This window comes from Lepisosteus platostomus, chromosome 9, assembly GCF_059453375.1.
Source record: "Lepisosteus platostomus isolate fLepPlt1 chromosome 9, fLepPlt1.hap1, whole genome shotgun sequence".
NCBI classification, from domain to species: domain Eukaryota; kingdom Metazoa; phylum Chordata; class Actinopteri; order Semionotiformes; family Lepisosteidae; genus Lepisosteus; species Lepisosteus platostomus.
The window spans coordinates 30,072,118-30,096,892 of NC_142619.1; the positions used below are offsets into that span (position 1 = coordinate 30,072,118).

At 36.7% G+C, this 24,775-nt stretch overlaps 1 protein-coding gene across 3 annotated transcripts in view; it reads left to right on the forward strand.

Moving 5' to 3' along the window:
- Positions 1 to 4,166: 4,166 nt before the first annotated feature.
- The window catches only part of arhgef39 (Rho guanine nucleotide exchange factor 39), an 82,811-nt gene continuing 62,202 nt past the window's right edge, over positions 4,167 to 24,775 (forward strand). The window contains exons 1-2 of one of the 3 annotated variants that reach the window (XM_088644668.1): positions 4,187 to 4,275; positions 7,244 to 7,290. In XM_088644668.1, the coding sequence (XP_088500794.1) occupies positions 7,248 to 7,290 (43 nt within the window). In that variant the 5' untranslated portion in view covers positions 4,187 to 4,275; positions 7,244 to 7,247. Of the gene's footprint in view, positions 4,276 to 7,243; positions 7,291 to 8,922; positions 8,958 to 24,775 lie in introns of those variants that run through there. The other 2 variants (XM_088644669.1, XM_088644670.1) reach the window with 2 other exon arrangements.

Consider the following 24,775-nt stretch of genomic DNA (forward strand, 5'->3'; position numbering starts at 1 on the left):
GCAGCTACTTCGACGGTAACAAGGCTCTGAATCATTAAGAAAAAACAGTTGTAAAACCAACAGAAAGCATGAACGTCTATAACTACAGTCCTAGTTATATAACAATTGTAAATATAAGGAAAAGCTACTGCAAGGAATCGGTCCGCCTGAACAAACAAGATTATAATAATGTTGACACCCAATAATGTAGACACTATGTAATATGTGCCGTTTCTGGACGGATAGCCCTCCTGCACATCAAACAGTCCGATGTAGTAACTGTGAATTCGGGATTAGTGTAGTTATCTGACCATTGACAAAGTACAACTATTTTTTCAGGCGTAGGTTAAGTAACCGAAAGTGTACAAAAATCCTTTTGTCCAAAGCTGAGGGGGCAGGACAGTTCAGTTGGGGTGGAATAGCAAATTGGGAAGAACATTTGTTTCATGTTAAAACTATTACCAAATGTTTAGTGTATAAAATTACCACTAAGGAAACCTGATATCAAGAGACATTTCCAAAACTGACTATAAGTATTCCCACTCAAGCTAATAAAACTCTTCTCTGCACAGAATGACAGAACATCAAAGTGAGAATCAAATTTAAGTTATGTGTATTTATTTACATGGAGAATGAATTGCCTGTAAGGAGTTGAAGATTGTGAAACACAGTACAATAGAAGAATGGTCTTACTATGACATGCACAGATGTCTTCCATTTCCCAGCACATTCTCCTAGTCAAATTAGAAGTAGGGCAGAGATACTGTATCTGGAAGGTTATATTCATGAAATAGAAAAACAGCAGCTTTTCCAGGAGAGTCAAAAAGTTTGAGGCTGATCAGCATCTGCAATTGCACTTTTTTGGAGAGGGAGACAAAAAAGGTGCCCCAAACATAGTCTGCCTTACTCTTTCTGAAGTCAAAAGGCACTAAAGGGAATATTATAATTGAAAATGATCTGGAAAATTATATACAATACTATAACGCCACACCTCATTTGTGGTCCATGAGCGCTTATAATTAACATACTGTAATACTAACACTGCCGGCATGGGTGATTCCAGAGCAGGAGGACAGCTCGAGGAATATGGACGTGGCTATACTTTGTTCTGCAAGTGAAAAATAGAGGAAGAACATGAAATTAATGAAGTTGAATTTTCCATCAGGAATGAAATCAGCTTCACTTGTGCCCTGTTGTGATCAATGAGCGTAACATGACTCTTTGTCTAAAATTAGCAGGAAACCAATCAGCATATGTGATTTCATCTTCTGCTCATAATGTAGATTCAAACAACAAAACTAAGGAATGTTTCCATGCCAAACTCAACCAAATTCTCAGTGGAATTCTGAAGGACACCAGCCTTACTTCAATGCCAGAATTTTATAGTTTCAGATTAGTTAATAGCCTTTTAAGATATGCCAGTCTGTGGAATAGAAACATTGGCAAAGAAAAGTCAACTGTCACCGCATTCTTGTCTTTATCAACTGCACAGAGCATGAGGTCATCATCACCACCACCCTCTTTCACCAGAAAAACAGATGCAAAACATCCTGGCAACATCCATGGTCTAAACATTTGCACCTGCTTGACCACGTCATTGTCCATGCCAAGAATCTCACGAGACAACTGCTGGACCGATCATCATCTAATCTGTTCAATTACGTTGATCAAACTGGCTTCCAAACATCTTTGATGTTCACTGATCCAGAAGAAGTGATGTTCATGGAAAAACAGAGCAAAATAATACTGTCAAAGATAACACCTGCTCTGCCTGCCAGGAAGTTTGCAGATCCAATACAGGTCTTACTGATCACCTTTAGGTTCATGGAAGACAGTCATCCTCAACTGGGAGTGATCGCTAAAGACACATGTGATACAAGTGACTAAGACCTCAGCTGGAAAGCAATAGCTTACACTAATATAGCGCTTTTCTGGACACTCCACTCAAAGCGCTTCAAAGGTAATGGGGACTCCCCTCCACCACCACCAATGTGCAGCATCCGCCTGGATGATGTGACGGCAGCCATAGTGCGCCAGAACGCTCACCACACATCAGCTATCACATCAGTGGGGAGGAGAGCAGAGTAATGTAGCCAATTCATAAAGGGGGATTATTAGGAGGCCATGATTGGTAAGGTAAGGGAAATTCGGCCAGGGGTTACACCCCTACTCTTTTCAAAAAATGCCCTGGGATTTTTAATGACCAGAGAGTCAGGACCTTGGTTTTACATCTCACCCGAAAGACAGCACCCATTTACAGTATAGTGTCCCCATCACTATAATGGGGCATTAGGACCCACACAGATCACAGGGTGAGCACCCCCTGCTGGCCCCACTAACACCTCTTCCAGCAGCAACTTTGGTTTTTCCCAGGAGGTCTCCCATCCAGGTACTGACCAGGCTCACACCTGCTTAGTTTCAGTGGGCTGCCAGTTGTGAGTTGCAGGGTGATTTGGCTATAGTCATAAGGACAGGAATTGGGAACCCTTGCACTAGGACTTTTTATCATTACATTCCTCAGAAATTTTACTCAGCACTATTTTTAATTTAAACACATTCAAATATAGAAGACCCCAGAGTGGCTCTCCCAATAAAATAGTTTTGAGCTAAGTACAGGTTCAGCTCTATAATCACTGGCTGGAGCCTGGAATAGGTCACGAACCATCTGTGATCATAATTCCTCAACTGGCTGAGTCCTGGTCAGTGTAGGATTCCTATTACACTATTACTGTGCTCTCTGGACTCTCAGTGATACAGTATCACCTGAGCACTTGCAGGCTTTTGTTTTGAACACAACACAGACAATGCTCTCCCATACTGCAGGTTCAGCATCAGTAAGACGTGAGGCATGTACCTCATTGACTGCATTGCCTGTGATGTATTAAGAAACACGATGGTTTAGTGTGCACAGATCAGAATAGCCTACTGCAAGTATAACATATAATTATTATGAAGAAAGATTTAAATTAAAAATATAAATAAGTTTATTCCCCTATGCTGAATATACAGTACAGTTTGAACAGAAAAAAAATCAAAAAGTGATTCCTGAGGTACTTCACAGTGAGCTCATAACTTTAAACATACTTTCTAATTTCTACATATTGGCATTTTTTAAATCAATGTGTGTTGTAAGAAGTGAAAGTTCAGCCAACCTAATATTAAAAAAGGCAATACAACAATAGACAACATAACGAACTCGCATTTATTCAGAACTCTTTGTATGCACAATATATATATACATATTACAACTTGGCACAAGTTTGTAAAAGGAAAAGTATGCATTTTGAAATAATTTGATGAAAAACATGGACATATTGCAGGAACTTAATTGCAACTCCAGAAATTAGCACAGCAATTATTATACTCTCTGTAAGTATGGATCCTCAGCACAAATTATCAACAATATCACTACCTGATTCTATATTTACCATGTGATAATGTTGATATTATTACCACTAAAATGTTATTATTCTTGACTGAGCAAGACTCTTGTTAAGGTCAATATTTAGTCACCATGATAAACAATACTATTTTTCTAGTGATACAGTGGTAAATTTGTGTAAAAAAAGAGTTGGAGTAAAAGTGATTAAATATCAGATCTGTCCATATCAGACAGAAAAAAACATAATTACAGTTCCAAAAGTAAAACAGAAACAGTACAGTATTGGAACTCTGGCCCACCCTCTATATTCCTAATTATTTCCTTGTGTATTACATAAACATCTACCAAACTTTATAGGTATCGGCAATATAACATTTGTACTACATTTTATTGCACACGAATCAGTTTCATTCGGATCTAGTGATGGCAGAACTAAGCAATTCAATTCCTGACCCTGTACATCATTTACAAAGTTTGTATTTTGCCCAGAGTGTTTTAAACAAAGGGAGAAAGCTGAAAGAATAATACATTGCTAAGAAAATAAAGTTCTGATGCACAAACTGTTACTACTCGCGACATTGTATAATCCACGAATTTCTAACATTAAAAAACGTCTTTGTGCAAACGGCGTAAATCACATTCATTTGTCAGGCGACATAGAGAAAAGAGCGCAAACAGCAGGGGAAAAAATGCACAAATCCGTGTCCCTCGAATTACGCAAAAGAAGCGTGTCTAACACGCTTAGCAGCTCCTCGCTTTGGCCTTGAGCACCGCGAGTCCTGGGCGGATCTCAGAGTTGTGCTTCCCCGGGGGAGCCCGCAAAGAGCCAATTGTGTTCTGGGCTGACCCGGAAGAGCACACGTTCAGAAACGAGCGCCTGGATTCAATTTGGTAACTGCCAAAATAATCTTGCGGTAAGTTCCAATATATTTTTTTAAATCAGCACACCAGCAAATACAATTAACGTTCCAGAAATAAAAAAAACAAAACATGGATTGTGCTTATCTTTGCCATTATCAGCTATGTTTGTCTGGGTTTCCTGCGATTGCATTGGTAGTATTTTCTGAGGACGTGCAACACGGATGTTTAAAGATTAAGGGCTTGTTACCATACTTCCAAATTATTTATATTAACAATCACTCTAAAGTTTTATTTCTAATGGGAATAAAACATTAGGTTTGGTAGCAAACACGACATTGTCGTTTTACTTTATTAGTTCTGAGGTCCATTTTAAATATTAAAGTCTTTGTCACAAAGTTCCAAATGGAGTAAACTCTAAAATACACTAGCGTTATTAATTTTAGGATGATAACTTTAAAATAATAATTTATAGCTTTTATGAAATTGACCATTTTAGCAGGTGCTTTGCTAAGACAGGTTTTTTTTTAACTGTGCACAACCCTTCGACATTACAGATATGTCTGCAGATTTGTTTTAGGTTCTATAAATCACGTTTTAAAAGTTAGATGTAAAGTTAAAATTGTTTTTTGCAGTGGCCACATTCATAAATCTAGAGGCTGATCCTAGCCAGGCTGTTTTTAATGTATAATTTGATCTTTAGTTCTGGAGGCAACGCCATGAGATTGATATTGATTTCAAAACGATAAGTAAATTAAACAGCAGGGAAATACGACATTTTGGTCGCATCCTGACTGACCTCAGTTCAAACTTCTTAGTAATTCCAATTAAAATGGAATTATGCCACGTTATTTGAATGAAAAAAAAAATAAACGGAGAAGAGGAAACACTTATATGGTGTTTATCCCAAACACGTTTCCTCTTAATAGGTTGTAGTGGCAGTGTCCTTTGTTCATTTTATTTCATAGTTCAGTTAATTGGTTTAAGAGCTCGAGATTTATGCATATGAATTCCTGAGTAGGGGATTATATCAAAGCAGATTATTCATAATTTGCTATTCTTTATAACAGTCGGTTTAGTTTTATGTGTTAAATCCTCATCTTTTTGTAAGGGTATGGAACAGATCTGTTTCTAAAGCAAGGATAAAAAAGGACAAGGATAGTTAATTTATTATGGAATGTAGCTAATAGAGCAGCTATGGGCATTTCAATCAGAGATAACGATAATAAAAAGTTATCATACGTTTGATTTTAATGCTTGGGTGAAAAGGTTCTAGGCTTTTCAAAAATGTCCCTGGGCTTAAGGGGTCCCTGGACTCCAGCTGGAGAACCACAGTTCTGTATAAAGTGATACCTTCAGTATAACATTGCTACTAATTACCCTGATGTTTAATTAAAATAATTCCGTACCCACAAGACATCTGGCAGCCTGCATTTCCATTTTGATGAAGTGGCGGATTTTGAAAGTAGCCACAAGGTGCTTTTCTGTCTCAAGTCATGGCTGTGATAACTGCAGTCAGTCTGTAAAACCTATTAAAGGAAGGCATGATAAATGTAGAAAAAAACTTAGTAGATTTAGGAAACATTGCTTGAAGATTAGTGTAACATATGGTGCAGGTTACGTTCACTCTGTTATGATAAGTCCCAGGTCTTCAGTTGCAAAACAACATTTTTTATACTTTATGCGTAAAAATTGAAGTGAGTTTATTGATTCGGTAGTTTCCACTGAAGGTGCTGTCGGTCACAATGTAGTAAAACAAAACAATACATAATAAAATGTGTTCTTTCAGTTAAGACATGTATAGATTCATCTTCTCAATTCACAGTATTAAATTTAAGTCACTGGTGTAAATTTCTGGCGAGTGGCAAAAAACCTCCTTTTAAATGCAGTGCTTAAAGCATGCAGATATTAAATGAACACAAACTGTTTGAAAGGATAAGAATCCAAGAATTAATTTAACACCCCAGAGTGCTCAGAAGCTATCACAAGGCTTTATTTGTCTTGTGGTTTGGAGGTCAATAGTTAGAAGGACAAATAATTGTAATTATAAATGAATTAGTATAACAGCATTTTCAGTCTGAAAGGGAACTGTTGCTTGTCTTGTATTTTTTAGAATGAAAGGTTAAGATTGAATCTACATTTTTAGTCAAATTCTCCATTATGTCAAGACTGTATGTTTGTTAATGTAGAATTTTAATATGTTTTAAAGAAAAATACAATTTGGAGTTCTCTGGTAATAGTTCATGCATCACGTGTAACAGGGCTCATTTGGTACTGACGCTGTTACAGAAGGCAAGGCCTACTTCATTCCCTGGGGATAGATAGTGTTGAATTGCCCTGCATTGGGAGTCCGCTTTTCTGGGCTCTAAATCCAGTGGTGACCTTGACAAAATCCTGATTAGGGACTGGAGGTGCAACTGCCACATGTAGCAAACTGAAACTGTGGTTGATTTTCTTATTTGGTATAGGCCTAGTGTGTTTTTTTCCCCTCAGGTCATGCATATAAGCAAGTGTTTTGTTTTCCTGCCTTGAACACCTGCAGTGTTTGAGACCGAATTTTCACTGTTAATGATTAGTCCAATCTAAAAGAACATACATCTTTTTTAGCGTCTTTTAACAGTACGTGGAAACGTAATTTTCTCCCTGTGGGTGTTTTTCCTCATGTTTTGTCTTTCCAAAAGAAGCCCGCATAGCTTGAGCACAATAAATCTGTGAATCCATTGGTCTTGCACAAATACTTTCGTGCTTCTGAAGAACTGGATAAAACAAAGTCCAAGAGCTGTGATTCTTAGTGATCTCCTAGTACTAAGTGGAAGCAGGGCTCTCCTGTTCTGTTGTCTTCTCCTGTCGTACAGTCACTGTATTATTTTTGGAACATTATCAAAGTTATCAACTCTGTATCAGTAGACGAAGCAAACCTGCGATTTACATTCTGAAGAAGCCACAATATAAACAATAATGGCAGTCCATGGGCAGCACTTTTATTAATATAATCTGAGGCAGTATGTTTGTTTTCGTAAACAGAACTATGCCAGGGACAAGGAATCTCGCATCACTTGAGAAAAGACTCTAAGTATGGCCCTTTCATCTATTAATAGAAGTTTTGATCTAATTTGCTGTTCTGAAAGATCTGTGCAGTAGATCCCTATAATTTGCTGAACTTTGAGTTAAGGATGATAAAGCTTTGCAAAATACTTTATACCTTTCACTTCATGTTTACAATGATATAATCAAATGGATTAAGTGAAGAAGAGAATTAAAATGTGAAAAAAAGATGGTGGGTAAGTTCAGAACTTTAAAAAAAATATCCTTTATGGCTGTAGTATTCCCCACGGAGTGTCTGCACTAGGTAGTGAAATTAAAAAGATTAAACAACCTGCATGTATTCTAATAAAGGCAACCTTAATCTATATTTGTAATGTTTATAAGCAAATGTATCAGGGTAATACTTATGTTTTAAGTGTATTCTTAATGTTCTCAGAAAGCTTTTGAAAGCCCAGTGGAGGTCTGAAGTGCATAAAGTGGAATACAGAACAAAAGGTGCTCTTGGGAATATTAACAGTGGATGAGAGCATTTCAGTGCGGTATTTAGCCATGTCTTCTCATGTGTGATGAAATCACTGTATTGACCTGGAATGAACCAATGCAACATAGGGGAAAAACTACCAGTCAAAAGCCTGGTGACTTGCTTGTGAAGAACAATTGCTCAGGTACATAACGGTGTAATCAAATTTATTTTACTTTAGAATCACCACAATTAGTGCTGTAAAAGGAGACAAATTGTAGGTTCTTCTGGTCCTTATGACCTTATCTATTAAACGGCCATTTATCAGATAGTAAGTAGTCGTTAAACAGATAGCTGTTGCACAGTAGTATGGTGGATATACGATATATAGTTGGTGAAAGTGGTCATGTTCTGCTTCAGAGCTGTCACTGCCTGAAATTCTATGCTGTACTCTTTTGGATATCATTCAGCTGTTCAAAGGTAAAAAATAAGAAGTCAGATTCATTCAGTCCTTGAATCCTTCAATGGATTTGCTCTTGTCTGAATGGCAACACATAAAAACCAGACGTATGACCCGAGAATTGATTAGGAAGAAAATGCACTTTAAATTAATTAGTAAATAATCTGCATCTTTGCAGAATGTGATAGCACCATAGAAGTCTCTTTGGTCTCTCTGATAAGTGTATCACGTTTTTACTGGAGAGCTGTAGTGGATTTCAGATTATCAGTTGAGACAATAACAGCTTCTCCAGCAGCTTGTACCCCCTCTACACCTTTGTATTCACTTCTTTGAAATGGAAAGAAGTGTTTCATAAAGACAAAGTCAAAAGATGAATAAGTGGCTTACATAATTAAAATTGAAATAGCTCTTCCCCAGCTGCCTCTTTGAAGTTGAACTTGGTGCCAGGATTCAATTAGTAGCAATATTATGCATCTGGTTTTCAGCAAAGCCTGTTATCCACTATTGTGTCAATAACGTAAATTAAATATTGGCCTTTTTGTAGTTATAGTGCAGGCTATCACATACCGAACTGGTGTCCTGGTTGTTATATGTTATATGTACAAAACAAAAACATTTACATATTAAATTAAATAATGTTTGTTTTTTCTTATTTTGCCTTGATGTTTACCTCCACATACTTAAAACATGGTTTTTCGTTTTTGTTAAAATTTGGTTACCTAGGAAAAAAGTGACTGGGGTGTCTGGTAATTTTATTCTGTGATTAGTTTCCTGTAAGTATTCCCAAAATCTTAGGGAAAATGCAATACATACAGTGGGGCAAAGACATACAAAGGGGAAATAAAATATTTAATTTATTCTGCAACAGAACTCACCATCCTGTTTTCTGATATGAAAGTTATAAAACCCGTTATTCATTTAAGTCCCTTCTCTCTGGATGGCATTTAATTGATTTTGAAAAAAATATTTCTTTTAATTTATATCCCTTTCCTTTAAAGTCTCATCAGGATCTATATTTACATACATTTTTTTATAGTTGCATTAGCAGTTTTGACTAAGAATAACTGTTAAAACAATGTGTATTTAATCAATTTCTATAATAGGTTTACATTATAAACTCAAAAAGAGAATTCTATATTTGCATATGCATGATTAACTTGGCTGTTGAAGTCTGAGAAAAGGAAGGGTCAACACTTTTCCATTTTGTAAATGTAATATCTTTTGTGTCCTTGATGGCTTTAGAAATGTAATGTTTATCCTTTTATAGTTGATGATTCTATAAATCCAATCATTCCATCAGCTTAGGTAGCAGACAAAAAGTAAGGGCTTCCACAGAGGTGTGCCACATGTGTTAAAATGCAACAATGTGCAGAAGCCCGTACTCCAGCACTGTGATATCTATGCATTAAAGTGCAAGGCAAAACAGTTGATCGACTGCAGACTTCAATCTAGAGCAAAAGTTCCCAGTTTTGTCAAGAGCTCCACAGAGTGGGAAGCCAGGGGCGATCTGCAGTGCACATGCTGGTCATCACACCTGGCAACGCACGGTTGTGGATCCAGGGGGGCAGGGAGCACAGGCCATGAACTGCCAAGCAGTAGAGAAATGAGACATGGTCACATGCATCATCATGTTCTCGGCAGAAGGATGAGTGCACACCTGGCTCCGACCTAAAGAACTGTACAGTTCAGTGTGCTTAGTTCCAGCAATGACGGGTTCTGGCGGTTCTATGATGTTGTGAGGAGCATTTTCCTGGCATGAGCTGGATGCAATTATTCCCTTAGAAAGCAAGGTCAGTGCTAATCTGTACTTAATAATGCTGAGTGATCATCATTACCCCATGTGACAGCATTTTATTCTCAAGGATCTAAGGGCAAAAGTCAAGCATTTAGCTAGCATCTTCATTTGTAGTTCTCAAGAGCTTCAAAGCAAGAAGGGAACAGAAGTGTTTATTTCGGTTGGACACGCTGAGTAAAGGCATAGTCTACTTTACTTTGGTTAATTAAGTTCTGGGTAAATTAGATATCAACAGTTGAGCAGCAGAGGATAAAAAATAGGTAGAGAAACAGACCGGGGATAAAGACACAAGGAGAAGGAAGAAAGCATGTGCCAGGTGAGAGGTTCAGAATATTTGTGAAGATCAGATTCAAGTCAAACATTTGAACCTTGTTAAGAGAGCTTGTCATTATGTTGCTTTTTAAGAATGTCTGATTTCCTGTGAAGAGAATCCCTAGGTTAAAAATGGCCTCTCCTGGTTAGTGAATGCATTTTTAGAATGCATTTTCCCACTCACTTTATAGAAACAAGTTTTATAGATAGAAATATTTAAAACTGTAGGTCATATTCTGTTCAGTTTAGAAGGTAGGTTTCTCCCTCTCTAGGCCTGTGTAGGTGTAGCTGTGAATGCTTTGTAGCAGTCTGGGGCTTTTTTGGTTGGTAAGGACATAGGTCTCTGGGATGCCTTTGTAAATAAGGTAACTTGTATATTGTATGTTTGTTTACTTAGTATGTAATTGTCATTGTTAATAAATATTTGTTTAAGGCACTGTGTCTGATTTATTACTGTTTTCTCCTAAGCTGTGCCAGACAATAAAGAACCTGGGTAGCTCTAATTATATCAACTGCTCGGGTATATTCTTGGCAAAAGTTTTCCCATTTGGGGGGTTAAGATTATTTGATCATTGATGAACTCAATTGGCCTAGATTACAGAATACAAACAATTTTATCTCTGTTATCATCTCTTCTCACCACAAAAATAAATAAATAAATGAAAGTAAATGAGTGAACTGAGCTGACCTAGTCTCACTCTTAACAGGTCAGGTGTGACGCAGCTGGGCACATACCTCAACCTGTCTTTCTCTTCCACAACAGCCTCAGTCCTCATTAAGTCTGGGCCTTGCTCTGAGAATAGTCTGTCAGTTGTGCCAAATTATTGCTAATTAATGCAGTATTGTAATGGGTATTTACATCCTTCGAATCACCAGCGAAATAATTTTACTCGACGTCGCCGCAGCTGTTGAGTCAGAATGATTTCTGGCTACCGTAGCTGGCAGTGAATTTGAGTGATGAGCTTGAAAAGTGGAATGCTGTCTAACACAGGCAGAGAAGTGCAGAAGTTTTGTAAATGACAAGAGTGAGCCAGCAGTCCCAGAGAGCAGTTCCACAGTCTTGAGGATTGGACAGCTGTGTAGAAAGGAGCTTTGCTTGTGAAGACTGACACAATGCTTTTATGTAGGTTAGGGAAAAAGGATGTGAATGTTTGCAAAAGAGAGGAGACCTTTCTTACCATCTCACTTGTTTGGTTTTTATTAGCTAATCAAACGGGGAGAACTTTCTTGAAAGAAGCAAGGATAATGGCTTCCGTTAACAGACTCCCACAAGCCTTTGTGAAAGTGCCTCCTTAGTTCTCAGTGCACTTCCCCTTTGTTTCCATTGGTGTCCTCTGGTTTTTAATTCAGTGTTCATTAAGACGTCCAGTGAGTTTATATTGTCAGTGCCTTTTTAAGATTTAGCAAATGAAATCAGGTCAGTCTCAAAAAGATTCAGTAATTTTATCCTGTCAGAGAAGAACTTTCCTTTGCACAGGAGTATTGTGTTGATGTATTTAATACAGTGGTTAAAATTGTTCACAACATTCTGAATGTAATCTATTAGACTGTACAATATTTTACATAACGGGCCTAGATTTAAATTATTCACTTGTAACTATACAGTATATCCTAAAATTCACGTAAAAATGTACATGAATTCAAGTAAGGTTAGTTAAGCAAAGCCTTCATTCTTTATATGTTCTTATATGCATACTGACTATACACTAGATTCCAGTTTCCGTACAGACTATCCTCTAGTTATAATTATTATGTTCACACACTTACATGTAATAGAATTAAAATATTAGTCTGTAATTACTTGGTTTGGTTTTGTCAAGGTTTTTGTGAATGGCTACTACATCAGTTTCTCCTGTTTTGAATGATGATTGGTAGAGTTTTATCAATAATCTACAAATAACATAGTTTAATTATTGGAATTAAATTAATACATCAATATAGTAATGGTATTATTAAGAATACCATTAGGTTCTGACGATTTATTTTAATTGTTTCTATTACAGTACATGTACAATGTCTGGCTCTTCTATGCTAATACTACTTAATATAGTTTACAACACGTTTAATGCACTGTGAAAAAAGTTGTTAAAATATTTTTTTAGAAAAAAATGTCTTCTTGCTTATCTTATCACTTCTTCTGCTAAGTATTATGGCTGAAATCTGTTTAAGAACGATACGGATCTTAAGAGTATGACATTTCCTGTTACAACATTGTCTTACTTTTGTAAGATAAACACAGGTTAAACTGTATATTAAATATCAACAAAATAAAACTATTTTTTTAGCTGTGTTTATAGCTATGAGACTATAGCTTTGCATGGCACACCCCTAACAAACTAGAGTAACATCTTGTACGTGCACAGCACAAAATGTTACAACTTCTAAAATCAAACGGACAAGATCAAGGGACCAAGGCATTTTCCCCAAACAGTGTTATAAACATATTAAAGCAGCCTCTGTGCTCTTCTGCTTCCAGTAAGATAGAATAAAAAATATTAGAAGGCACACTTACCAGCTAAGCAGTTTTGGAGGACTCCTGTGTTTAATATATGTATTTTCCTTTGTGCAAGAAAGCCACTCTTTAGCCACCCATCTCTGCATTGATCAGACTGACTTGTTTACAGTGTTTTGGCAAGTTGCTGATGTACAGCTCCCTGGGGATAGAGCAGGGGTTAATTGCTGTTAAACTCTTGGTGCCAACTTGCAGTTCAGCCTTGCTACTACATTAAAGATGACACTAATAAGGAGAGAGTGCAGAGGATGCCTCTAAGCAGTGGGAAATTGGGATTGTGGTGACAGAAGCTGGGAGTTGAATATAGTGCTGAGTCAGTGCTGGGATGAGGGAATTTACTGTAATATACATAGTCTATATGATGTATGGACACGTGAATGCTAGCTCTCATAACTCACATTGTGTTTTTCAGTTAGTAAGGCTGTTGCACAACAGAATTGTGATTGCTGTAAAGCCTATTTTCAAACTTAATTTTCCAGAAAATGTTGATAAAAACTGATACAGGTTTAACAGGATAAGCTTCTAGTACAGAAGCTAGTTCTCAGAAATCGGTACATTCTGAGACGCCTTTTATTGGCAATACTGGTCATTTAGTGCCGCCAAATTGATTCACTTATTGAATGCTTTGGATATCCTGTTCCACTCATGACTTAAGTTGCAGACGTTCTGTGGTAGCAGATGAAATGGTAGTGTCTGCCCCAAAGATATTTAACTGGTGCCATGATGGGTGACCAGGTTTCTGTAACAGGGCAGTAGCACTGAGCCTGATAAAGAAGGAGACATAATTGCCTTGGAAGCTGGATTGCTCTGAATTCTCCAGTGACGAGAGATCTGGTCTGGTGTGGTGGAGATCTTCATTGTCTGAGAAGTGTCGCAGTGGGGCTCAGAAGCCGAAGTTGCCTGTGAGCAGCAGTGATTCAATCCTGGCTGGAGCAGAGCTGCACTCATCACACTAAGAAGAAGAAGGAAGAATGGTCTGATGTTACACGTTCACATTTCGGCGTGTAAATCTGCATTCTGCATGTTTGCATCGGACCAGCGTGATATAGCCACAGTAATGTATTGTCATAGTGAAAGGTGTGCAGCGAACAGGTGTATAAAACATCTGAATAATAATAATAATAATAATAATAATAATAATAATAATAATAATAATAATAATAATTGCTTACACTTATATAGAGCTTTTCTGGACACTCCCCTCAAAGCGCTTTACAGGTAATGGGGACACCCCTCCACCACCACCAATGTGCAGCATCCACCTGGATGATGCAACGGCAGCCGTAGTGCGCCAGAACGCTCACTGATCAGCTATCAGTGGGGAGGAGAGCAGAGTAATGAAGCCAATTCATAGATGGGGATTATTAGGAGGCCACGATTGGTAAGGGCCAATGGGAAATTTGGCTAGGACACCGGGGTTACACCCCTACTCTTTTTCGAGAAACACCCTGGGATTTTTAATGACCACAGAGAGTCAGGACCTTGGTTTTATGTCTCATCGAAGGACAGCGCCTGTTTACAGTATAGTGTCCCTGTCACTATACTGGGGCATTAGGACCCACATGGACCGCAGGGTGAGCGCCCCCTGCTGGCCCCACTAACAACGCTTCCAGCAGCAACCTTAGTTTTTCCCATGAGGTCTCCCATCCAGGTACTGATTATGCTCACACCTGCTTAGCTTCAGTGGGTTGCCAGTTGTGAGTTGCAGGGTGATATGACTGCTGGCAATATAATGCCTGGACAGTAATTCTAGATCAAGCACCACTTAGGAAATGTATGTCTTACCATTAAAATACTGAGCAAAATCATTTCCTTGACAACCTTTTTCCTATTTTCATGCCCTGTAAGTGTGTGCATCAAAAGAAGCATCACTTCTAATTGCATCGACAGTTATCAAGCACATAATCTTTTTGAAGGTGGGGTGCTGACGTGAATGCACATGCTGGTTTACATTTGTCATCCACGGGGGTCTAGCATGAAAGTCTCAGTCTAGTAGCCAATGCTGATGTACTGTTCATCTGTGGACAAACATTGTCCACAGACAAAACCAGTGCCTCTGCACTGGTCTCTGGGCCTTTGATACCACATTTCATTCCATCTCATCGCACAGATGAGATGGAATTCTCAATTCTGGCAAAAAGAGCAGCCGCGGTATAACTGTCACATTCTCATCTCGCAAGAAAGCTGTTGCTGCATTTGTAGCACTACGAAATGACGCCCGCAGGAAGGGTAGCAAGTGAGGTCCCACTCCTTAATCAGTGTAGCCCCTTGCAGCCAGGTGCTCAATCAATCACTGCAATTGGAATTCTGTAAAGACTAGCTACTTCTGCCTGGACAAGAGACTCTCACGCTTTGGCCTCCTCATCTGTCTTGGTGTTGTGACTCATGACCTCCCACATTGTGAATTGTCTTTAAAAGAGTTAATATGGCTGTAAAGTTTTGTCAGGTTAGAAACTGCTGGCAGTGAGCACCCCAGACAGTTCCGCAAAAGTTACTTCCTGTGGTTTTCTTGATTTTCACCAAATCACTGTGATTTACAGTGTTGAAAAATCAAAATGATTTAAAATCCATATAAAAAAAATCATATACTTTGTTCTTAATGTATATGGACAGTGATGCGTTTCTTGTGATATTCAGTGCTCAAGTCCTTTGGCTTCCTTCTTTATGTAGTAACGATTCTACTGAGATTTTACCTTTTTTGTTTTACGATAACAGTTAATCTTGATAAAAGTTATGTTTTCAGTAACAAATCATACAAATTTTGAATGAACTCTTTCTTGTACAACTGTGAGGACATTGCTTGATTTAAATTCTGTACTTTAAACTATATAGCATTCCCATTTTGTGTACAAGATGAAAACGATGTCATTATAAACACCCACATCTTTTTCGTAAGTACAGTAGCTTCTTCAAGCTCAGAATTTCCCATAGTTTTTTTTATAGTTTCTGTGTTTATTATTCAGCACTTCTCTACAATAAATGTCATCTACCAGGTGTTTGCCTAGACTTGCTTTTTGTCTGTGTCATATTCAGTATCTTTTGCCACTTATGCAATATTTGCTGATCTTTCTGTTTTGGAATTCTCTGCAAACTTGACTAGTTTACTAATTATAGTAGAATCTAAATTATTGATTATTATTAATAATATAATATAGAGTAAGAAGAGCAGTGGTCCTATTACTGTTCCCTATAATTAGCTTTATGAAGTGAGGAGCAAATGATGTTAATGAAATGTCACCTGAGAAGTCAATTATATTTGGTTGGTTAATGCGATGGATTAGGGGCTACAGCCCCTAATAATGTCATTGATATAAATTTTTATACTTTACACGTAATAGGGATTTTGAATATTCTGATCAGTGTGAATTAAAGATAACTAAATAAATATCTAAATCCCGAGCTTCCGCAAAGTAGTATTAATAACAGTCAACGTTATTGTAATATTAGAAGCCACAAGTAGAGTTTGAGTTGAGCTGGTGCTCTTAACATATTTTGTATCTTTTAATTGTCTTTAAGATATTTAAGAATTTTGCACAATACTGCTATATAAGAAACATGTATGTGCACGAGAAAATATTTAACCTTTCATGTGATTTTTTTTCTGATGCATTATTTCTTTCAATAGTTTTTCTGATTTTCTTCCATTAATGACTATTCTTTTTACATGGATCTGTGTTCTTTGCAGCTGTAGCAAACCAGTGTGAAATACAAAAAGTTCAAGAACAAAATGAAACATGAAAAAGAGTTTTGTTACGTTTTAGGCTCTACTGTAGATGGCAGCTGGGGGCACAGAAGGAAATATCAAGATTTTGGAAAACCAGTCCCAAAAAATCAGTTGTGCTGTCTTTTTAATAAGTACCTTACAGGTGTTGTCTGTGTGAAGGGTAGTTTAATAACACAGTGTCTGCTTCTAGTCGACAACTTCCAGGGCCTGCAGGCCATTCAGCTGGACCAACATTAATAAGTTGACTTTAAGATAAACTGCATTAGATTGGATTTCTTCTGTGTTGACAAGATGCAGGGTTTTGGTTGCCAGTCTACAGGGTTCTCATTAAGTTTGGAAGATGGGGCAAGGAGGCATGGAGGGAGTTTTTAAAGGTGCATTGTTTAAGAGTTCCAGGGTTACAATAAAGTAAACAAACATTGCACTTTCTGACTATTTGAAAATAACATAGGTTTCAGTCACCTGCCTGTAACGAACACATATCCACGGTATTCTCTGAACACCTCCACAGACTTCTGATTACAAGGAAAACCTTTAAAATCACATGCTTTACTCACCTCTCTGTATCTTCTTGAAATCCTTATATAATATTCTTGCTTTCAAATTGCAAATGTTTGAAATTAATAGTGATTTGTTTGTGATTGCTGTTCCTAGTCTACTTTAAGACTTTGAAAGAGATAAAAGTTTAAATTATCAGATATGAATTAAAAATGAATAATACCTGTATGAAGAAGTGAATTTACTATTTATAAATCAATGCTGCATTTTAGATAATATATGCAGAGCTGGATAAGGACAATTGGAGTTGTGGGTTCATTTTTTGGACAACATGCTACAGACCTTAAAAGTTCTATGTCGTCTTGTAACAGTTAAGAAAAAATCATTTTATTTATATAGCGATATAATGTCTTTACTCTTATTTTGGTACTTGGGCCTTGCATTCAGATTGGTTGCCATAGTGCAGTATTGTGATTGGTGAACTGCTGCTGGGCTCTGACAGAGTAGGGAACATGATTTATTAGTCCGTATTTGACCAATAAAAAATAATTTTATCCGCCTTTAAAATAGGATATCTCATCTTTTATGTAGCTGCTGATGTCATAAATTCTGATGAAGATCTAACATCAATTGTTTAAACATTTGCTGAAAATAGGAACGTGATGGGAGTAAATACTAACAGTATCTTATTTATCAACAGGTACAAATTGGTTATTGTCATACTACAGTACTTCTTCACAAGTCAGCAACTATACATCTATTGCTAAGTTGTCAAACTTTTGCTTCTGTTCTGTCGTGGTTTTCATGCTTCCCTTACAGATGACTTAAAACACATTATTATGGGGCAACAGAAACATATAAATGTCAGATTCCCTGACATTTCTATATTACACTAAGTATAATAGGACATCGTATATTTTGTTGTGACGCCTCCAGGTCTTTCTGCTCATTCTGGAATGAAGGCAGTGTCTCTTAAAGGACAAAACAGAACTCTAAACTCAAAAGCATCACTCCGCGTTTGAGCTCTTGCTAAACACTTCATTTCCGTACTTTGGGACCTGCTTTGCCAGCTGTGCAAAATCAAATCGCTCTACTGGCCAGATCAACTGGCCTTTCTCAGTCTCTCTCGGAGACTCGCTCCCATTCCCTTCTGTCATCTTGTGAACTTAGTCCTTCATTCTTTCAGCCCAGAACTCTTCCACCAGGTCCTCCACTGGGCTGTCCTAACTGCTTACCCTCTCCGCGTGTCCTGTACTCTGCATCCGGGGTGTCATACCCATTTGCTATGTCAGGCTGGATTTGATTTCAGTGTACTTCAAGTGAGCTTATACATATCATAAATAAATACATTAATTATATGTATACATTATAAAAAGTTCAGGTGGGTAGCTGCGTCAGCATGCGTAGGCTGCAAAGGAACAAGTAATAGGTTTATTCCATGCTGAAAAAAAGAAGAAAGAGAACACAACGTTTCGGCCGTGGAGCCTTCTTCAGGTGTCAACCTTCAGGAGCCACACCTGAAGAAGGCTCCACGGCCGAAACGTTGTGTTCTCTTTCTTCTTTTTTTCAGCATGGAATAAACCTATTACTTGTTCCTTTACATTATAAAAATGTGTGTAAATAAATTATCAAAATACTCAACAATCAAATTCGTAATTACTTAAGGGTTGATAACTCTAGCACAGTCCCTGTGATGATAACTTAAGATTTCAGTTTTCAACAGAATTATTAAAAGCCAAGTTTGAAGGAATATTGAGATTTGCAAATTATCAGTGATATAAAGAAAGAAATAATGTCACCAGTTGTCGCTCATTGTAAAGTAGGTACTTGTTGGGTACAAAGCAAGCACATGAGGTTTCTATTCACCACTACAAAGATGTATAATATTCGCTTGAATACTTAATTTAATACTTTTGTTTGGAGAAAGTGTTGGATCTTCCAACAATGGCTTTTATCAGATTTTTATCTGTTCCAAGCCTAGTGCAAGTGACAATGCAGGTGCTTTAAAGTGCAGTAGTGTAAACCGCCAAGCACATCTTGTCCATTTCTGGCAGTGAGATCATATAAATGGTTCTATGTATTTTTCGGTTGCGATTTTTAATGTTGTTTAAAATAATGTTATGTGAAATGATTGGTAGGTCAAGATAAACTGATGTATAGGTTAGAGTAAAAATGGTTTATTAATGTTATGTGTTCATGTGGAGTAAGGGACTGTATTTGGAGAGGTGTAAATGAAACACACTTATTTCCTAACCCTACTCTATTCAATTTATTCCTATGGGAAAAATCTTTCCTGATTTTGTCACATGTGCAAAGTTTACATTCTTACGGTCCCCATATTTACATTGTTTTTATGGGAAAAAAGTTCAGTATATACATTTCTTTCTGTGCAGGTGGCAGCTTTTTGGTCCCTAACTCTAACGGATATCAGGGACCCTTGTTTTGCATAAATGCTCTCTTGATAACCCAGTGCAGGATTTATTGTTATTTTTGGTAATGACTTTCTTCTTCCTATTTATATTGTATGATCCTGTTGACATACGGACATCTTTTTCCATCTCAGCCATTGAACACTGTACTGTAGGTAGCTGGAGGCCTCGTGGTGGCATTTCTAACCTGTTCCCATTTTGCCTGGCTGCTTAGGTTGGAGGAACTGTGTCTTACCTCCCACACGCTGCCTAGATTAGGCACTTTCTACTTCTTAATAGTCAACTTCACAGGCTCAAAGGGATTTTCAAAGTCTTTAAAAAATGTATACCCTTCTGCTGTTTCATCCCTTTCTACAATCTTATCCCTGAGCTGTGTTGGAAGCTCTTCATGGTTGAATCTTGGCTTGAAAGTTGAGGGAACATAGAGAGATAAATGCATGTATTCTGAAATCATGTGAATTTCTGTTATTGCACACTAATTGTGTGATTTGTTAAAGTAGTTGTTAGCAACTGAGTCCATTTACGTTTTACAAGGGGTTGCTTTCTTTTACAATTTAGGATTCACAAACTAAATTTCTTTGCATTTTATGCTGACATTTAATGTCTGTCACCCATTAGTGTTCTTGAGCTTATCTGCTTTAAAAAATGTGTATTCTCCATGTGTAATTCAACAGAATTGAACGTCATTGGAGGGAGCACTGTGCACATCATTTTTAGAAAGCACTGTGTATGTATTTCAGTGTATACCTGTGTGATTTCTTTCCTTTGTTTTTATAAGTAGTCACATTCATGTGTTCTTTTAAATAGCGAAACATTTTTCTAATCAGCTTTTGACTGCCTTTGGCATGAGGGAGGATTTATTGTCTTCCCAGCTGGGTGTTGATCCATATAGCTGGTCTCTATGTAAAATATGCATGGCCTCCCAAACTACGTCTGCCGTCCAGGGACCTGCTTCCTGGGGCTAATTGGAGCTGAGTGAAAAATGTTTTGCTGCTCGTGTGATGCCAATTAAAAGCAATAAACAAGACCTGCCTAGTCTCTGGGTGGTCATATATTTTCAAGTCTGTACCTATTGTCTTATCAGAGAAAGCATAGCTCTGAGATGCTTACTGTTGAACTTCAAAGAATCAAAAGCTCTTTGGTTACAAGCCTAAGAGTAAGTATTTTTAAACAATATGTACCATTGTTTTGCACATTATAGCACTTATTGAACACAAGAAAGTGGCAGTGAGTAAATGTTGCTGCAGGATAATGTTGGAGACAATCTATTTGACCAGTTTAATACAGAAATATTCAGTGTTATTTAATAATGGTATAAGAGGAAAATTGTGGCTACCTGCTATTATGATGTATAGATGCATTCTAGTTTTTGCTACAGGATATGACTTGAATAATAGCTATTTCAACAGAATAACAGCATTGTATTGCTGGTTAGACACAGTAATACACTGGATAACTGCTAATTAGTGATAATTAATATTAATTCCTCGCATATGTATAATGCTTTCCACCCTGTGGACTCCCCAAACACATCAAAGCACCCACTTCAGCTACCTCTGAAGAGTAGCACACGCCAGTAGTTACAGCAGTTCCAGTACGCAGTGAAAATACGGGGCGTGTGTATGGAGGCCAGATGGATTTTATCCAGGAACACCAGGGTATCATGCCCTCTCCTATTAAGATCAGTGTCATAACATGTTTAATGACCAAATAGAACCTCAGTTTAACAACTTAACATCTCATTGTAGGACATCTCCTATAATGCATTTTCTTTTGTTACTTTTCTTGGGTATTGTGTTGGAAATTCTGGTCAAGGAGGAAGAGTGCCACCTACTGGTCTACCATATCACTTGCAATAACATCCTAGTTTTCCTTAGAGGTGTCCTATCCCACCCATGTGATCAGGCTACAAAGTAACCCTGTTGTCAGTGATGTGAAATTCAGTATTTTCATTTCTTTGTCCTGGATGAAATATAGTAACACAATATAAATAGTTGAAATTGTTTTGTGTTGTTTTATTGTACCCAATCTAAGATAATATAAATGAAAAAGTTTTGTTTGTAGTTGCTCTTTGGTGGTAAAAGATTGTATGTTTGCACAAGGAAAAAGATAACATATTTTTAGTAGTTTTTTCTTTAAATTGAGAGATTTATCTACTTAAAAAGAAGGAAGTAATTTGTTTGCATTAAGTGAAACATTTATAGCAGTAAATGAAACAATGGAAAATATTAATTTAATTTCTCCTGCCTTGACTTTTTTTATATGATACATGTAGAAAGTGCAATGAATGCTAGTCGTTTTTACGAACATCATATACTCTCCATACAGTGATGAGATGCACAGAAGAAGGTGAGAAATAATTAAATATTATACTACGTACACATAGTACATACATATTTAAACAGCCTATAATGAAACATTATTTACATCTTTGTGTTGAATGCATTATCACTTTATTCAAGCAAGTTGTTTTCATATTTAAACAAGCCTTTTCATTTAGAACACTTTTTTAAATATAAAAATTAAATTTAATTCAAAATGTACATGTAATTAAGTGCCTGTAGTTCTATAACCAATTACCTAATTTTCATTAATATTTAATATTTTAATGCTGTTAAGTGTACTACACTGTTTACCCACTAAACTGTTTTCCTGTAGTGTTATCTGTCAGTCTTTTACCAATCATTTAAAAGCTTAAATGCACATCATTTACATATTGGATTTATGTATGTTTTGCACTTTTTTCCACTAAAAGAAGACTTATGGTCTGAGGCTATATTTTTTTATTTTTGTATAAAGGATTTTTCAGTTAACCATCATCAAATATGCTCCAACACGTTCCTTAATCTTTCCAGTCTTCTTCATTGCAGAATTTAGTTATAACCGGATCCTTAATTATTTGATTAACGATTAGCGAGATTAACATAATAATTAATGAACTTTTGACAGGTTGGGATTGGAAGACTCAACAGCAAGTTGAGTATCACTGGTACGTGTTATTCAATAATTATTCTGTTTTAAATACTGCATGATCACAAGGAAGAACAGACCCATTCCAGCTGATTATAGTGAAATCCATGTATGATACAGATGTCAACTACTACAGTAATGCAAATTAAATTACAAATACTAGGACTAGGCCAGATAATTTATATGCAAATAAGCTACTGTTTGTGAACTCTTCCAGTCTACAGTAGGTTTAGATAACTACAGAGTACTCTGTAGTTAAGATTACTTACTAATATTTTCAACCTTAATTCTCTTCTTGTTCTGCTGAATGTCAGAGTTGCCTTTAATGATCTCCAAGGCCATATTCAATATTAGATAGAGTAAACTCTGTACTCTAGTTTTCAATTGATTTATTGTACTAATACATTTCAAAAGTTTAAGATTTTCTTCTCCCATAAAAAGCATTTATTTAATGTCGCATAAGGCACTATATAAAATAAAGATTTTCTTCCCTTCTGCTGATCTGTTTGTCTCTCTTTTGCCAGCAGTGTGGATGTGAAGGATGGTGGTAACCTTGTCTCTTGGGGCATGCAGGTGTTTGCATTAGTGTTATAAGATTTATTTTCCTTATTTGAACATTTATATTAAAAAGTGAGAGTGTTTACAGTCATAAAAAACTGATATTGAACTTATGAAATTGGTTAATTAAACTGCTAATGTTCCCTGTATTATATTTGTAGTAGGTCTCTGCCATGAGGTGAATTGCACTCCATTTTCTTGTCTTGAAAGAGTATACTGTATTGGGAAATTTAACATATTGCAGCTTGTACTGTATTAAATTATACTTCTGTAAAGTTTACCTACACGGATTTATAAAATCCATGCCACGTTTGTGAATTTTATCAAAAGCTATCCACTAATGTGCTTTTATGACCCTATGCTCCACTTCACTTGAGTTCAGCCTCTGTTTTAGTTTTTAACTTGAAGACAGTAGGTTCAACTGTGCTTTTACATTTCACAGAAGGGGCAAGTAACAAAAGAGGTATCCTTTACAATTTTGACTAAAAACATATCTAGTGTATTTCCTTAGCACTCAACCCAAAAACACCTAAAACCACCATGGGAATGATTGAAGTACAGTACTTAGATCTTGGTCAAATAACTATTTTTTAAAATATTTTTGTCATTTTGTGGTGATGGTTTTTATCATGGACCTTATTAAAGGATTGCATACATTTTCAGTAACCTACTTTTCTTTCAACGTGTGAGTAATCATTTTTGAAAAATTATTCATGCAGTAGATTATATGGATGGAACAGAATATATCGGTAAACTAAAATTTACATTTTAAATGAAGTACCCATTTTCTAATAAACTGTTTACTCCATTGTGCATAATCTTAAGGGGTGTTTGTGAAGGTGTATCTGTGATTTCATTTTCTGTTGATTTAAATGGCTTGTTTACCAGGGATGTTAGAAGACACATATTTATACTTTCCCTTTCAAAACCTTTTCTAAAAATCAGATGTAAAAATCACATTTTTTCTGATAGTTTGTTTTATTTAGTGTTAGTACTGAATGGCAAGTACTAAGCAACCAAATAGATTGTAACTATATGAGTGATGTTTCTAGTGTGTAATTTCAGTCTTTTTCAATTTAGAGATGGAAGTGATCTAAGCATTTTTTTCACTACCTGACAATTTTGCCTGCTTCTGTGGCCTTTCGAAAGAAGGGGAGTGGAAGGTTCCCCTACAGTCAAACCCCTCAAGTACATTCTAGTGCAGGTGTTTACTGCATCCTTATTATGTAACTGAATTCTTTATTGATCTGTTAAATATTTAAAGCGCTGGTTGTGCAAAATCCAGCATTGGAATTGATAGTTCTGGGTCTAGTTCATGCCAGTCCCAGTGTACAGAAGTTGAATGAATCTAATCACAATGGACAATAGGCATGTCATAATGGAAGCTGGAAAGCAGGCTCACTGGGGGCGAGTGTTCCAAAATTCCACAACTTTGTAACAAATTCCATAACAAATAATATGTATTTTCATCTTTTTATGCGGAAAGTACAGTATGCAATATGAATGCTCTATATCTTCCGTTTACTTCCAGTTAAGTTACAGTATGTGCAGTGCTACAGTATGTACTTGTTTCTGCTTAGATTTTCTGTTCTACCATATCTAGGCTAATTGTTCTACAAAATGCCTTGAATTTTACAAACATAGGTGCGTATACACTGTATGTCACCTTTGCAAAAGCACATAATAAAGATTGTATTTATCTTACATCAGTATATGTTGGTACCTTTGAGAAGTCCTTTGGGAATTTGTTTTAGGTTGGGTGGTTATGCAAGAACCTGGTTCTTACTGAGGAT